Below are 15,756 nucleotides of genomic sequence, written 5' to 3'. Positions count from 1 at the left end.
ACTTAAAAAAACAAAGAGACGGTAAACAAAATTGAAGTCGTTTTGTAAAAAAAAGGTTTTCTTTTATTGAATAACTTCTTTTTACTAGTGATGGTATTGTTTAACAAATTGATAGATAGTTACGTAGGTTTAAACTTCATAACTTTGAATGTATAACTGTCTGATAATTATGAAAGTTTATAAAAATTAGTACTCAATATTTTTATTTGTAAGGAAGCGTATATAAATAAGTATTATAAATGTAATGTTCGTCTTAAAGATAATGATTAGTATCCGAATACTCAAACGCTACTCAATTTTAAGACGCTCTCAAAACTAGTTCTGTCTCTAACAATTCTTTATAAAATGAGAGAGATAGCACGATATTTAAGTACAACTCAAAATTGAGTAGCATTTCAGTATTAGGGCGTATGTTACTTACTTGATAAACTTGGTGAACAGCGACGAGCACTTCCTGATGACTCTAGCAGTCCTGGACTCCTCCTCCTGTGACCTGGAGAAGTCGAGCCCGTCGTCCATCTTGCCTTCCTCGTGCAGGATCGCTTGCTTCTCCTCTACTTTACCTACCCCTTTCTTCTTGGTCTCGTATGACTGGGAATAAAACGTTTTTGTGTAAATGATAATGATAAATGATATTTATTTCGGTAAGTAGGTTATAAAATAACACTTTTACACGTCAATCTTTGAAATAGCTAAATGAAGCCAGCACTTCCTATCCGACTGCTCTGAGAAGAAATGCCGAAACAAACTCAGAGGTCATAATCTCTGTAACTTTAAGAGTGTCTTAATTAAATAAAGTTTATTTAGGAGGCAGGGAGCTTAAAAAGTATCTGCCATTGTTTTAATGGGAGGTAGTGTTGTGTTTGAATATTATAATATTAAAAATATTAAATTGATATTAAGTTTTTGTTTTTTAACATAATACGTGAAAAAAGATTTCAGTATTAATTAAATAATCATAAAAATCTTAGTTCACCTAAACTAGGAATGTTTTTTTTTTACTTTGGTTGGATAAAAAATAATGTTGAGCATGCACTTTTTTATAAATAACGATGTGTTCGAAATTAAGATAAATAAACATACAAAATTTTTGTTTAACCACAATTTAAAGCATAAAATAAGGTACTTATTATGATAATCTACTTTTAGGGAACAGAGAGTAAAGTTCCCTAAGAAGAGGAGGATCCTCCGACCAAGCAAGGTGATCGTGGCTGGCGGGCTTTCTGCCCAACTGTTGTTCGTTGGGATTTTCTATCCGTTTTAATTCGCATGTAAACTTCATATGTGCGATGCAGGATATTTGTGACGTCATCCGTTGATTTGTAGTCTATGTGCGACTTTTGTCATCTGTCACTTGTCAGAGTGTCGCCACATACTTAAAAGCTAATCTTCTACCTACTTATTTATCTACCTACTTAAAAACAGGTAGAACTAGTTACCTTATAAGAAAGCCACAGCCCAGTCTCCGAGTGCTGCACAATGACGGTGGAGTCACCATACTTGATGATGGGAGCGCCTATTACTTCCAGGTCCTTGTCTTCCAGCACCTGCTTTTGATCATCCTTCTCCTGGCGCAGGCAGAACGCACAGGATGCTGTTGTCGCTTCCTCTCTGAAGATGGAAATATAATTCAGTTTTAAAAATCTTGGTTTCTTTCTATCATCATCAAAAGGCAGGGGTGAACATTACGGCACGTAATGCCACTATATAATTACGGCATGTAATGCTACTGTACAATGTACATTAACTTTTAACCATTTGTGTTAGAAGTTCCATGTAATAGAAGGTGTATATAATGCCATATACTGGGCACAATTACAGATTCCGTGCTTACTACTGAGAAATTTTCGAAAAGCCGAAAAATTTCAACATAGTTTTGCTCGAGCAGGAATTCGAACCCTAGACCCCTTGTCTGGCAGTCGTATTTAAGTGCACTAAAACACAGGAAAAATAGTGTTTAAATCTAAGTTTCTTCCTAAATCTTGTTTTAAGTCCAAAAAAATATGGTGATCCTGATTTTCAGAGAGACTAAGATTCTATGCTACAATAGAAGCTTTAAATCCTTCAGCTATAATTAATTTTACCAACAATTTAATAACATTACCAATCACCATCACAACATCAGACAATCAAAAACCAACCTACCTGCTAAATTAATTATTATGCTAATGGCTTATTCACGTAATGTTTTGACGAGGAACTCGACTAGTTTCAAGCCATGCTAGAGGCTCATATTCATGAGCAGCATTACGCGACACACGACGCGGCGATTGTCGCACTGCTACTGCTACACGAAAGTTACAATAAAATCATAACCTACCTGCTAACTAAATACAGCTCATTCTGGTCGTTGACGCCGAGGTATCTGCCGGTGGTGATGTGTCTGATCCTCATTGGATGGTACCAGTTGATGAAACCTCCCGCCCACTTGGTGCGCGCCAGTTCCAGTCGCCATAGCGAACGGGCCTGAGACATCACTGAGCCACCTTCGTAGACTACGATACTGGAATAAATAATGAGAGTTTTAGAAAATTTATAAAGATTGAACACCCCTTACCAGTATCTGTACGAGGAACCAGTACTAAAAACCTTTATTTACAGTATTTTTTATTTTCAACTGTTATTTACTTTAACTTTTACATTAAGCGAGTGAATTGAGGTCGTAAAACCGCATGGAAGCAGCTAGTACTATACAAAATACAATAATATATCACTTATAAATGCGAAGCTGGGTGAGACAAACTAAATCACCTAAAAATCACGTTTGTTTATTTTTATTTCGTAACATTAATTAGTCTGAATTTTTTTACCATCCAAAGTTGGCTGGAAGCACCATTGTCATGATGAAGACCGTCCCATTGTACGCATATTACTTAAAACGTATGTAGAGCCTTTCTCTACTTAATTGTAGACGGGAGTAAACCATGATATAGGTAAATAAATAAATTAACTTACTTCTGCCCTCCATCCTTAGTCCACGTACTAGGTATGGTGAGACACTCGTCTCCTCCGTGGAAGAACCTCAGCACGTCACCTCCGAAGACGTACCCCACGTACTTCATGCGGGAGATACCAGTGCCGTACGGCTGCACCGACCAATGAGTCACGTGGAACGAAGCGTTCACTATCGATACCTCGTTCTCTTTTGTTGTGTGCTGTGAAATTTAAAAAAGGTAGGTAAAGGTTGTGTTGATAAAAATTGGTTAGGGATTTTATTTATTGTTTTAGAAAAAAAATGTAAATGGTTTACCTATTCGTTTATTGAGGTACCTATTAGATTCATATCACATAACATTGACTGAAATGAGACAAATATGTATAATACAATTAGTCCTTGCATACTGAATGAACCCGGTGCACTTGCGTGTAGTCGCCCAAAATTGTTTGGTAGAATAAACTGTAGATGACCAATTATTAATAGGTCACCCACTATCTATATTATAAAATCATTGGACATAATAGTTTTAATTTTCAATTTACGGAAATACTTTGTTTCTTGCTAAACTGAGGACTAATTAGATTGTTAAGTTTCAAACCCCGTTATCATCCCTATTGTTAAAAAAAAACATATTACGGCTGTAATGAGACTAAAAATCAAGATACACATAAACAACGACAACATAGATTCATGATTTCCACGTATACAGCATGAGAACTAATAAAAATCAAAATGAAACATTTATCTAAGTGCCCAACATGTTCTGTTTTACTTTTCACAAATACGTTCACAACATTTAAAACCAAATGAAACAATAAAATGTATCGACGAAACAAAATGTAATATTTAAGAATTCTATTTCTTAGCGAAAAATAAAATTCAACAAAAATTAACAATCTGGCATGTAACAACTAAAAACAATATTGTATTTAAAGCCAAAAATAGCTTCGAAAATTTAATGAGTCATACTGCCGCACAGAGACATTTAATGAATACTTAAACTATTCCTTAGTAACAATTTTGTATCGAAAACAATCGCTAAGGACTGGATTAAGCAGCCATTAAATGACTGAGTACGGCGTCTAGTGTTTTTGTGACACAAATGTGCTATGTGCTCGACGATGATTTTCAACATACAACAAAATAAAATGAAATTCACTTTAACATATAAACGCAACATATAATAATGATCACAAATGTACACATATTACATTTAATATTAAGGCCTTCAGGCTTTAGCCTCACCGATAATATAAACCTTAATCCTTTCGTGATGACTCGTGGAGCACATTCTGATGGCGACAATATGACCTTTCCCTGGGTTAAAATTACTTAATATTTATTTTCAATCCTATTAAAAGTGCGACAAGTTTCATTTTACATTAACATAAAAATACCTAGACAGATTTATTCAAAGAGTTATATGTTGAAGATCTAAAAAAATACAAAAAGAAACGTTTTGCTTTATAATTAAGTCTAAGATCGTGTAATGTTGATTAATTTCAAATACTTGGCTTATAATGGTGTAAGCCATGGTTCAAACACTTTTATAATTAGTAGCATACGGTTCAAAATGCAAAGGTACTTACCAAGTATCTTTCGGTAGCCACGGACACCAGAATCAAGTCATCACCGACTCGGACTTTCTCACCCTCAGATCTGTTCAACAAAAAAGAAGTAGTTAGTAATAGTTAAATTATTGTGGTTCGTAAAAACTCTAACTATTCAATTTTTTGAGCCATCTTCACATTAATGTATAATGTATTACAGCATTATGTAGGAATGTAAAGGTACTTTTCCTACAGAGATGTGTAATGTAGTAGGCTACGAAGATGTGTAATAACTAAGCTGTGAAACTAAGTAACAGTTTCTAAATGCATCCATCACGTTATAAAAAACATCTACTGATCCGTTTCCACTAAGCTATGTGTACCAATGAATATGATTGGTGAAAGCCATACGTATAGTAACGGGCGGCATACTCAGGTAGAACACATAATACATAGCATTAGATCATGTTTTCTTATAAAAAACATTTCAAAAATACCAGCTAATAGCTTGAGGAAATCTCATCTAAAGTTTTCCACCAACAGCCATTATAGCTAATGCTATGTGATACACAATGATTTATTTTCTTTATGATTCACACAATATTAGACTTATTCGTCTTTGGCTTACACCTAAGCCAAACGCATCCACAGCTAAAGAGACCTCATGTAACATTAGCATCTCCCAAGAGGTACTTCGAATTACAAGTCAACCTGTAAAAGCACCATAAAAAAGTAGAATAAGTAGGTAATTACTAGATCTAAAATATTAATCATCAGTGTGGTTATACGATAAATCATGAAACAAATCCTAAAACTTGTAAGCACGTTCAACAATACCCCGCACTGTAGATAGGCATTGCACTCCGATCGCCGTAGCGCACCTCTGTTAGTTGAAAAACTAAGTTTACAACTCAAGTCTTTCTAAGCCCCAAAATGGGTGATTGAGAACGTGAGAGCAATACCAAAAACACCACGTAGCCATTGGGATAGTTACCCCAGGATCAAGCTGATATCGAATAGAAACATCAAAACCACGTGATAAAACAACACCAGTACAGATAAGTTTATAGTTAATTAGTTTTCTTTATAAGAAAATACGAGACCCTACTACATAGTCACAATATTAAACCCTCCGAGAACTTAGCAAATCCCTAACAACTAATTTATAATGGCTTCAGATTTTATTCTGTCGATCATAACTAAACCAACGAGAATCACCGAAAGACCCCAGAAGCCTACATAAATTTTTGACACAGAACCTACGAAATCCAAAATCAACGAGGCTCTGCAGATGTCAATGCCAATAATTATCCAGCCAAGTTTTTAGGATTGTCCAGAGACCTCAGGGCTTATTTTAAGTAGGTAAATCAACGTTGTATTGTAATTTCATACTTAACCCAAGACGTACTCGAATAAATACGTCGAACTTACAATTTGCATCCTGTATATAGTATAAACTAAGTTTACAGTATTGCTAAAGACCATCGTGAAATAACAACTGTGATCAAATGATGACGTCATTTTTCAAAACACCAAGATCTTTCTCATATACAATTGCTAGAAATAAAGTATAATTGAATTGATCCAATACAAAAAAGTTAAAAATTCAACAATAAAAAAATAAAAATAACGTGGTACCTCTGTTTGCTGGCAGGGTGTAGCGTCCACCAGCACGCCTCGCCCTGAGAGTGTTCCTGGAGACCCACATCGAAGGCCAGCTTGTCCTGAGATGAGGATGTCGACAGACAGGCCAGGTACTGAAAAATAAAAAGATAAAAAATAAATTAGAATATAAATAATCGCCATAATTTTTTCAGGTAATCCAAGTAAGAGATTCATTTATAATCATCCAAAACCATGCCAGACAAATATCATCAACCAAAATTTATAGTTCATGAATCCGTTACCAGAACCGGCTGCCACGTAAAATTTGATTCCCGCACGGACCAACTAAAAATCGTCTCATGATTGCAAAAATGTTTGTAAAACAAAGTGCTAAGGTATACTAAAGGGGCAAAATTTATGAAAAAAAATATATTAATAAAGATTTGGTCCAAAATGAAATGTAAGTCATGTAAAATATAATATAATATCTTACCATGTCGCTGTTGAGGTGTCGCAAAAGGATAGCATTGCCGTACAATAGCGTACGATGGCCAGAACCGGTGCCTTTACCCTGCAATCAAGAAAAACAAAAGGTAGAAGTACAAAGTCTACAATATTATAATTTCCAGCGCTACCTATGTAATAATTTAAAATGTATTAAACATCTGGATAGACTCAAAATGTAGCTACATTCATAATATCAAAGTTAATAATAAATTATCCATAAAATTAAACTATTTAAGTAAATGACTAAAATCAGAAAATGTATTAAAAAAAACTCATAGAAATATCAACGCTCACAATCATACGAACCAATAATTAAAATATTTATTAGATTAAATTTCAGTCATGATCGTCGTTGCTATAGACACAAAAACGATTTCGTATTTATAGAGAAACAAACACTAAACAACAAAATAACTACGAAAAATCAACACATTATTTATTTATCATCAATCTAGCCTTTATTATGACCTTGATCGAATTATGGCCGACCCAAAAAAATGACAGGACAATTTGACAAACCAATACATCACTGTCAAACAGTTTTGCTGACTGACAATCAGTTTGACATTGCAAGAATAATTAGGGCAAGAATTATGGCTGCCATTTTAATTATAAATATCTTTGATATGTTGGACGACATTATTTCACACCTCGAGAGCTATTAATTGGATGATGAGTAGCTCTATAATTAGTTTTAATTACTAGACTCTGAGGACTTAGCATGAGTTTGTTTCACGTTTAACGTGATCAACACGTTTATGATGTTCAGCGCTCTGATTGGTCAGTTCCATTGAACGAAAAAATCAGAGGTCTAAACGCGGTTACGTTATCTTATTGAACGTAAAACCAGCTCGTACCCCTCAGATCTCTTGGAAAAAATATGTAGATAATGCTGTTGCCAAATTTTAATAGTAATTGTAATAGACTTTCAAAGATAAAATTTGGATAAATCTACTTAGACTTAGATAAAAATTCTAATTTATTTTAGATGTAGTTAAATATGAACCAACGTTTTTCTGCGCTTAAAACATAATTGAAAATGATTTTAAGCTAAAACTTGAGCTGCGCAAAATACAATTTGGGCAGGTTATAAACCCAACCAAGATATGATTTTAATGATATTTTTATGAAAAGCCAAAACAATCATATAACTTTTGCTGTTGTTAATTTTGTATGAAAGCCAAAAATAATAATGTTTTCAAATATTTAAAATAAATACAATACTTATTACCAATAGTATTCAGGGGTTATTAAGAAGAGGTTTAAAAAAAATAATCTAATCTACTTTTAAAAGAAACATGCGAAAGATTAGAGATAGCGAGGAACGTATCTAATATACCATCTTAATGTAAAAAACACGCTGTATAAATCTCCCAAGGTCAAGGGCAATTATTTACAAACCAAGGTCATTCTTGAAAAATAAAAATCTCAAGATCAACTTTTTTTTCTTTTGGGGGCTAAGTCAAATGGATAAAAAAGGATCTTCAAGGTTACAAGGGCTTTTTACATTACTTACAGTTATTTCTTTTGCTATCGAAGATTAATTTATCGTAGATTTATTTTGTTCTCAATCCAAAATAAATTTTATAAAAATTGTAATAATTATAGAAAGTTGCAGATGGTATGATTTTCGAAAACTAACAAATAAATTAGTACTTTTATTAGCTATCACATAAATGAATTTTGACAGTTAAACCACTTTTATTAAACAAAACAAATGGTTAGGCGAAGAAAAAATTTTGTCAGAAAAAAATTTGAAAAAGAAAAAAGTTCAAAATTTAGCCAAATTTTTTAACCAATTAGCCAAAAAATGTAAAATGATACAGCATGCAGTTTTTACCGAGAGGCAGATATACTCACTAAGTTTTCTTTTCCCTGGAAAAATTTAAACAAAAGGATCGCAATACATAAACGAAATTATTCACAATAGGACAAAAAAATAATCAAAATATTGTTAAACACGACATTATAGATATAATATGGAGTGTACAAAATCATACAAAAGATTTGCCATTTGAAATCTTTATAGGACTTTAGGAATTAATTCCACCACTTACACCCTGTAGCTATTAAATAAAAAGTATAAAAAACAAGATGGCGACGATTATTTTCACAGTTAATTTAATTCAAATATTGAACATAATTTTTATGTCACTGAAATGAACCGTGAAAAGTGAAAAAAAAAATTTAAAAAGTCAGGTAAAATGGTGAAACCAAACCAAATTAGAACATAATTTAAAGTGTAGTTTAGTCAAAAAAAAAAAGTAAATAATTGAAAATTATTCATAGGGTGGCATTATTATACTTCGGAAAGGTTTTCAAAATGTTAATTTTACAGGTACATATAATTATGATATACTTGATGTACATTTAAATTTATTTTATTTGATACTTACAGTTTCTGACCCTGCGGCCGTGACCAACTCTTGCAACGCTCTTACTGACAAAGCCTGAAAGAAACAACAAATAATTAAAAATGTTTTAACAATAACAACAGTAAAGTTTCTTCCTTATAACTGTGTTATATGTTTTTCACAATTTCTTAGCGAGAAGTCAAGCAAAAGGTCTAGAAGGGCTGATTAGCCAGTACCTTAGCATAAGTTTGCTGCTTGCTGTTACATTTAAAGTAATTGAAACGAGAGCGCAATGATTGGTTGGTTTATTCGAGTCGGCCAATGAGAACACAGGCAGTCAAAAGGTTTTTTCAACTTCGCAATTCTCAATAACAGTACAATACTCATGACTGGTGAAAATGAGGTTTTATCTTGTAAATTTTATGCTTATGTACATGCTGAAAGATAAGCTTTTTATAACAGACGAAACTTCAGAAAATTTATTACGATTTGATCACCAGAAAGCTCCATAAAAAATGTAACAAAACTTACAGGTTTGAACTAACTTTTTCAAGGTTCTCAATGAATATCTCACCTGTTCGATGACAAACACACACTGCGATAGATCCGGCGGTATATTCTTATCGGCGATGTTCTCGAGGAAACAGTGCCGGTTACCGAACCCCTCGGCCGCCAGACACACTCTCTCGCCAGTCGCCGTGCATGACAGGCAGACCATGTCTTCCTGTAAACAAACAAACAGAAATAAATATGATTTATTTGGATGTTGCCTTTGCCGTGTAGTGGGACGACTATGGCTGAAAATAAATAAATAAAAATAATAGCATTTGGATGTTGAATTTGAACGGTTAAATGTCTGCCTGGTTGACAATGCCAGATACCATTATACTAGATTTTATATAGAGTTCAAATTAACAACAATTGACGCAAGAAAATAAAAATAAATAAATTTAAAAAATTCTTCTTATAAAAACACTAACCATGGAAAAAAATAAAGAGTGAACAATCTTTGATCACTAATTAAATAATTTCATAATCAATACACAAAAAATAATAATCTTATGCGAAACAAATTTGAATGCAACAGTCGGGACCCATATTGAATGATTTTAGTCTAGTTTATTTAATGGGTCCCGACTGTTACACTCAATTATGTTTCGCATAAGCTATTATTTTTTGCCGTATTGATTACAAATTATTTAATTTTGTGGTAATAGCCTATCTAGTACTCGTCAAAGTCGTAAAACTGGATAATTATCTTACGCAAGGTGTGAAGCTCATGAATACTGTATTATGACTCAGATTAACCCGGATGATAAATTAATTTTCCAATATAAAAAAATAACACACGGATTTAGTTATTTTAGATTGATTGCGTAACATAAAGAGAGTAAAGGAATTAGAAAAAGAAGAAGGATTAAGGGCAGTTTTACTATTTACAAATTTCGTAAACGGTCTAATTCTTTAAAAGAATTTTCGTCGTGTGGACTATTTAATATTTTTTTAAATCTTTTATTGTGAGGGGTTTTTGTCCGTAATAGTATTAATCCTTATCCTTTTAAATAGTATATTAATTTTCTACATTAAATGAAGATAAAATTTGCTCTTTACACTGTTTCAAAATTTCTATTAGTTTTAGACAAAAAACGGTCTTTACAGTTGACGCGTCGCATGGGCTATAGGTAAACGACTATGTAGATAGATTCCTTATTTAACGTTCAGCAAAGCGAGGGCGGGTCGCTAGTCCTTTATTTATAAATAAATTCATTGTAAATAATTTAGTTAAGACGTACTTTTATTATCACTATTCACTTTTAAGTTCAGACACCGCTAGTCAATCGCGTCGCGTAGTACCTATACGAGTATTTAGTTTGGATAATAAAGAACATAAACATAGTATGATTTTTTCTATATGTCAGTGATATACCATTTTGGAATCCTCATGATGAGCTCCTTAATTTGATACCCATATTGTAGCAAATAAAAAATTTTTTTTTAAACTCCTATCTAGGGCGCCTCACGGCCGCCATGTTGGTTTTTGTTTTACGTCACATATCTAAGAACACTTGGGTAATTAAGACGAATCCAACGATACCCTGATTGTCGAAATCCATCAAGCCGTTTCGAAGAAATGAGGTAATAAAGAATATTAGGCTCATACATACAAGATACGCGCGAAAAACATAACCCTTCCTTGGCAGTCGGGTAAAAACGATGAAAAAATATTTTCTTCTTATAATAAAAACACTAACTATGGAAAAAAATAAAGAGTGAACAATCTTTGATCCTAATAAAAATCTGTCCAGTCATTCTCAAGAACTCAATATAAATCGCTCTCAAATTGAAAGCCCCCTTATCAAAACATCAGGGTCCCTAAAATCTTAAGCGCTGCTAGCCGTATTTTACACAGTTCCTATCTAGACTCATCAAAGTCGTAAAACTGGATAATTATCTTACGCAAGGTGTGAAGTTCATGAATACTGTATTATGACTAGATTAAGGGATGATAAATTAATTTTCGCGGTTTGAAAACCAATGAATTTAGTTATTAAGGGGATTCTGCTGGCTCAGTGGGGATAGAGGGGGATATTGCCACGTTAATATTTGAACAGATTGCGCCAGACTCGTTTGTGGTATCTGGGTGAGAATTGTAAATTTTTGCGGGGTGTTTTTTTAAGATGGCTTTGTTTAGTTTAGTGTGATTTAGTTGACTATTGTGTAGTAGTGTAGTGTAGTTATAATTATCTAGACTACACTACTAAACTGTCAAGTTCGATTTCAAGGTAGAGGACATCAACAACTTTTGTTTATTATTATTTCTTATTACAAACTATTAGTAGTAATAGTAGTAGTAGTATAGTGCTTTCTCCTGTGCCGTGGGTGCGTTTACAAATTTAATATAACTTTAGACATATAAGTGCCGAAAAAGAAGAATGTTATTATGTACGATTGTACACTAAACACCTCTCCATCGATCAGAGAATAAAAGGTGTTCATTTTACCTATTTGACAATAAAATAGCACTTAATAAAGTTATCAAGTGACAACAGTTCCAAAACAATCTAATAACCACATCAAATCATAAACCGTACGACACTACTATAAACCGTATACGATTCGGATCCGGCACGAGCATCGTACACATTATACACACGTAATAAATTCCTCGACGGTTGTTTTAATTTTTGTCCTTGTCACACTTAATTAATTATTTAGTGTCACGGCCTTATTATGCTTTTCGTTACGTTTTTTAGGGTTACGTCGGGAAAAGGTGTTTTGGATATATTCTTTACACGTTTAATTGTGTTTAATTCTATCACAGTGGACACAAGTTTGACTATTGATATTTTTTATGGTATAAGTCGGTAAATGAACAGACCGATCACCTTATGGTAAGCAATCGCCGCCCATGGACACCCAAAACACCATACACACAGGAGTGACACGTGTGTTGCCGGCATTTTGAGGGTAAGGAATTTAAGGGTTGTTGAGAAGATTGAGGTGGGGGGGGGGGGGTTAATTGTGTCTTTTCGGTTGTCCGAAAAAATCTTAGTAGAGATTGAAATTGTGCACATTATTTCCTCATACTCATATATTGGGCTCAGTTATTTTACTAATGAAAAGTACTGGCTACTTTTCATTAGCTTTAATGTAATTTTTTCATACAATCTATCCTTTTGTTCATTAGTCTGTCTCTCCCCTCGATGAATGATCATCGAAATTTCCGTTTCATTATTCACGTAATCGGTTTGCATAGCGTTCAAAACGGCAATATGTAGATAGGAAATTCGATCATTGCTGCCAATATCAGGCTGATTACATATCATACATTGTATTAGTCTTTATAAATGACGTAAATGTAAATATAGGTCAATAGTATTAGAAACATAATTATTTCCACGATCCATTTGTACCTTTAAATAAATGATATACAATTGTAACTATGATATTATTAACATCATCAACATCATTGTCAGAAAACCGACGGAAAGCAACGCTTGCGTTGTGTTTCGTTTAGTGAGTGAGGTTAACAGAGGCCCAAATAACTCCCCTTCCCAATTTTCCCAATTCTCGATGCCCCATCAAACCTTAAATTCCTAACTCCCAAAAAGCCGGCAACGTACTTGTAATGCCTGAGGTGTTTTGGGTGTCCATGGGCAGCGGCGATTACTTACCATCAGGTGATCAGTTTGCTCATTTATAAAAATATATTAGCCGTCCATTATTACAAGATGTCAACTGCTGAACAAAGCTCTCCCACACTGACCTAATATATTTTTTATAGTAGGTACGAAACTTCAAGTTTCTCAACCTAATCACCCTTTTTGATGTTAGTACATTACACCAGCTGTCTAAAACGATAAGATACTTTAAGTATACACACCTCATAATATCATATTAACTTAATGAATCATCTTTATTTAGATGGTGCAATAATAACACTACGACTTTTAATCCTGTGTTATGTGTTATAGTCAATGTCTCTTGAAGGTTGCAACCATCCACCCGATGGGATCAAGTTCCTAGTTAGTATATTAAACGAATAGGTGATCTCAAAAAGAGCTGGTAGTGATTGTAATCCTCTCAACTTGGATGAACAAACCACCCTTAGGGTGCTTTTCTATTAGGGATATGCTATGCTATGCTACGTTGCTACACATAGCTTAGCACTGATGGGAGTGGATTCAGCTAAGCTATGATTTTTGTATTGAAAGATGCGTGCTATGGATAGCTTCCCTTAATATCGATACATCGCATTTCCGAGCTGCACATCTTCCTCACACAGCTACATAGCTTAATATCGGTGGCAACGGATACATAGTTTCAAGGCTTTGCTATTATATATTCGTAGCTTAGCTACATAGCACATTTCTGGCGGAAAAGCACCCTAATTACCCTAATTCTTTTGCCGATCCGGTAAATCAGACTGATTGAATTATCCAATCATTCAATTAATCAATTTCCCTTAAATCCATTTCCATCAAGATATTGGCCAACCCTAGAAGTGTTTTCACAAACACTCATAAAATAAATCTCCCTTATAAATTCGTTAAGTAACTCGACACCTACTAACAGCATAAGTAAACAAGGTCTAATTTCCCATCACACAAAAGATGCGATTAGCACCAAACGTAATGGCGTTTCCTTTTCAATTTAGGCGTTAATTCCACACAATAGTCGACGATAGCGCCTCTGCGATTCGCATTTGCAACAATCATTTTCTTCTGGTTAGGGTTGGCGCATAAGTTTGCTGGGTCGATAAAAACAGTTACTTTCTTAATTCTAACATAAACATAGATAACATCATGCCTCTTAATTTCTGAGTGGTTTGGCAGAGGTGACCAGTCCTGTTGTTTTTTTAAGGGAGGAAAATCATCCAAGGTCTCGTGCCTGCCTAGAGGGAGTGTCAAACAACACTTTATACTGACTAAAAACCAGTCAATTCCTAATCCTGATTCAAATTTTATTATAAGCTACACGTTAGGTTAGGTTAGTACGAGTAGTGAGAGGGTCCCGACTTTCGTTCCTACTGCAAAGAATTATCTAAAAACGTTATTTTCTAAACATAATACAGTAAACATAGGTATTCCAAACAGTTAAATAACGAATGACCATTACAACATAATGTTGCCAACTGATAAACGAATTTATTACCAACATTACATTACCGTTAGAATAAATTACAGTTAAAATTAATTTGACACCTAATTACATTAGTCTTGTAATTAACCATTTAGTTTAGGTCATTACCTATATATGTATCTGTATATAGAACATGAGCAATGTATGTGTTACTGTGTTCTGTTAGACTGGTTATATGGTCGAAAGCGTGTGAGTCCAGTAAAGGATCTTGGGTTCAATTTCCGAGAAATTGTAAGGGAGTTAGGGTGCTTTTCCACCAGATATGTGCTATTTAGCTATGTATGCTACGTAGAGGTAATAACTAAGCTGTGAAACCATGTGATCCTTTCCACTGATACTAAATTATGTAGCTGTGCGAAGAAGATGCACAGCTCAAGTATGTGTTGTATTGATAGTAGGGAAGCCATTCATCCATAGCACGCATCTTTCCATATAAAAAACTTGTTAATCTTGAAAATTACTAACTTCCATGCAACACAAGACCCATAAGTTAATTGACGAAAAGTAGGCTCTATACTTCTACCATCTTGGTGCATACAAATTCTATATTCCCGTCAGTTGAACTAATCGCCACCTTTTACATAATGCAGCACAAAATGTATATTATTTACCTTATTGTTTACATTATATTAGAATTACTTTGTGAAGTTGGTGGTAGAAGGAATGCCCGTTTTAGGGTCATGCAAATATTCTCGATCCTAAATATGTCGGCTGTGGAATGTTTTTTGGGAGTTTCAAAAGAGAGACATATACTGCGGCAACGCAACGGGTTACCGGGGCTTCGGCTCAAAGCAGGAGTAGCAACGGGGTGGTTTTTAGTCAGTAAGAGGCTGATACCCCCACTCGCTTCGCCCAAGGCGGGAGAATTCATTGGATGATTTCCCGCCCTCAAAATAAAATACATATACTTAAACATCTCTAAACTCTCAAAAGACTATCTTTAAAAGAAGTTAATATTTTTTATTGGAGATGAGTGATAAAACACAAGTTTAAAATCGTCAATGTCCACCAGGAAGCGTGGGGAGGTGATTTAATTAATGCTCATGCTTTCTCCATGTGAGAAGAGACCTTTGCTTATCAGTAAGCATTTATAGGGTGACGATGGTGATAGGACAGCTTCAGGCAGATGCTAATTGATGAACTTTCATTTACTCTTTCC

At 34.1% G+C, this 15,756-nt stretch overlaps 1 protein-coding gene across 37 annotated transcripts in view; it reads right to left on the bottom strand.

The window, feature by feature from the left end:
• The window catches only part of LOC118276673 (ryanodine receptor), a 186,386-nt gene that overhangs the window by 94,041 nt on the left and 76,589 nt on the right, over positions 1–15,756 (bottom strand). For 14 of the 37 annotated variants that reach the window (XM_050699864.1, XM_050699846.1, XM_050699865.1 and 11 more), the window contains exons 3-11: positions 9,529–9,678; positions 8,997–9,050; positions 6,587–6,664; positions 6,127–6,245; positions 4,528–4,597; positions 2,956–3,155; positions 2,321–2,503; positions 1,440–1,611; positions 422–591 (exon numbers count right to left, since the gene is read on the bottom strand). In XM_050699864.1, the coding sequence (XP_050555821.1) occupies positions 422–591; positions 1,440–1,611; positions 2,321–2,503; positions 2,956–3,155; positions 4,528–4,597; positions 6,127–6,245; positions 6,587–6,664; positions 8,997–9,050; positions 9,529–9,678 (1,196 nt within the window). Of the gene's footprint in view, positions 1–421; positions 592–1,439; positions 1,612–2,320; positions 2,504–2,955; positions 3,156–4,183; positions 4,256–4,527; positions 4,598–6,126; positions 6,246–6,586; positions 6,665–8,460; positions 8,476–8,996; positions 9,051–9,528; positions 9,679–15,756 lie in introns of all 37 variants that reach the window. The other 23 variants (XM_050699838.1, XM_050699840.1, XM_050699832.1 and 20 more) reach the window with 3 other exon arrangements.

The sequence above is a fragment of the Spodoptera frugiperda genome, chromosome 17, assembly GCF_023101765.2.
Source record: "Spodoptera frugiperda isolate SF20-4 chromosome 17, AGI-APGP_CSIRO_Sfru_2.0, whole genome shotgun sequence".
NCBI classification, from domain to species: Eukaryota; Metazoa; Arthropoda; class Insecta; order Lepidoptera; family Noctuidae; genus Spodoptera; species Spodoptera frugiperda.
This window is presented reverse-complemented; position numbering and strand designations above follow the sequence as displayed.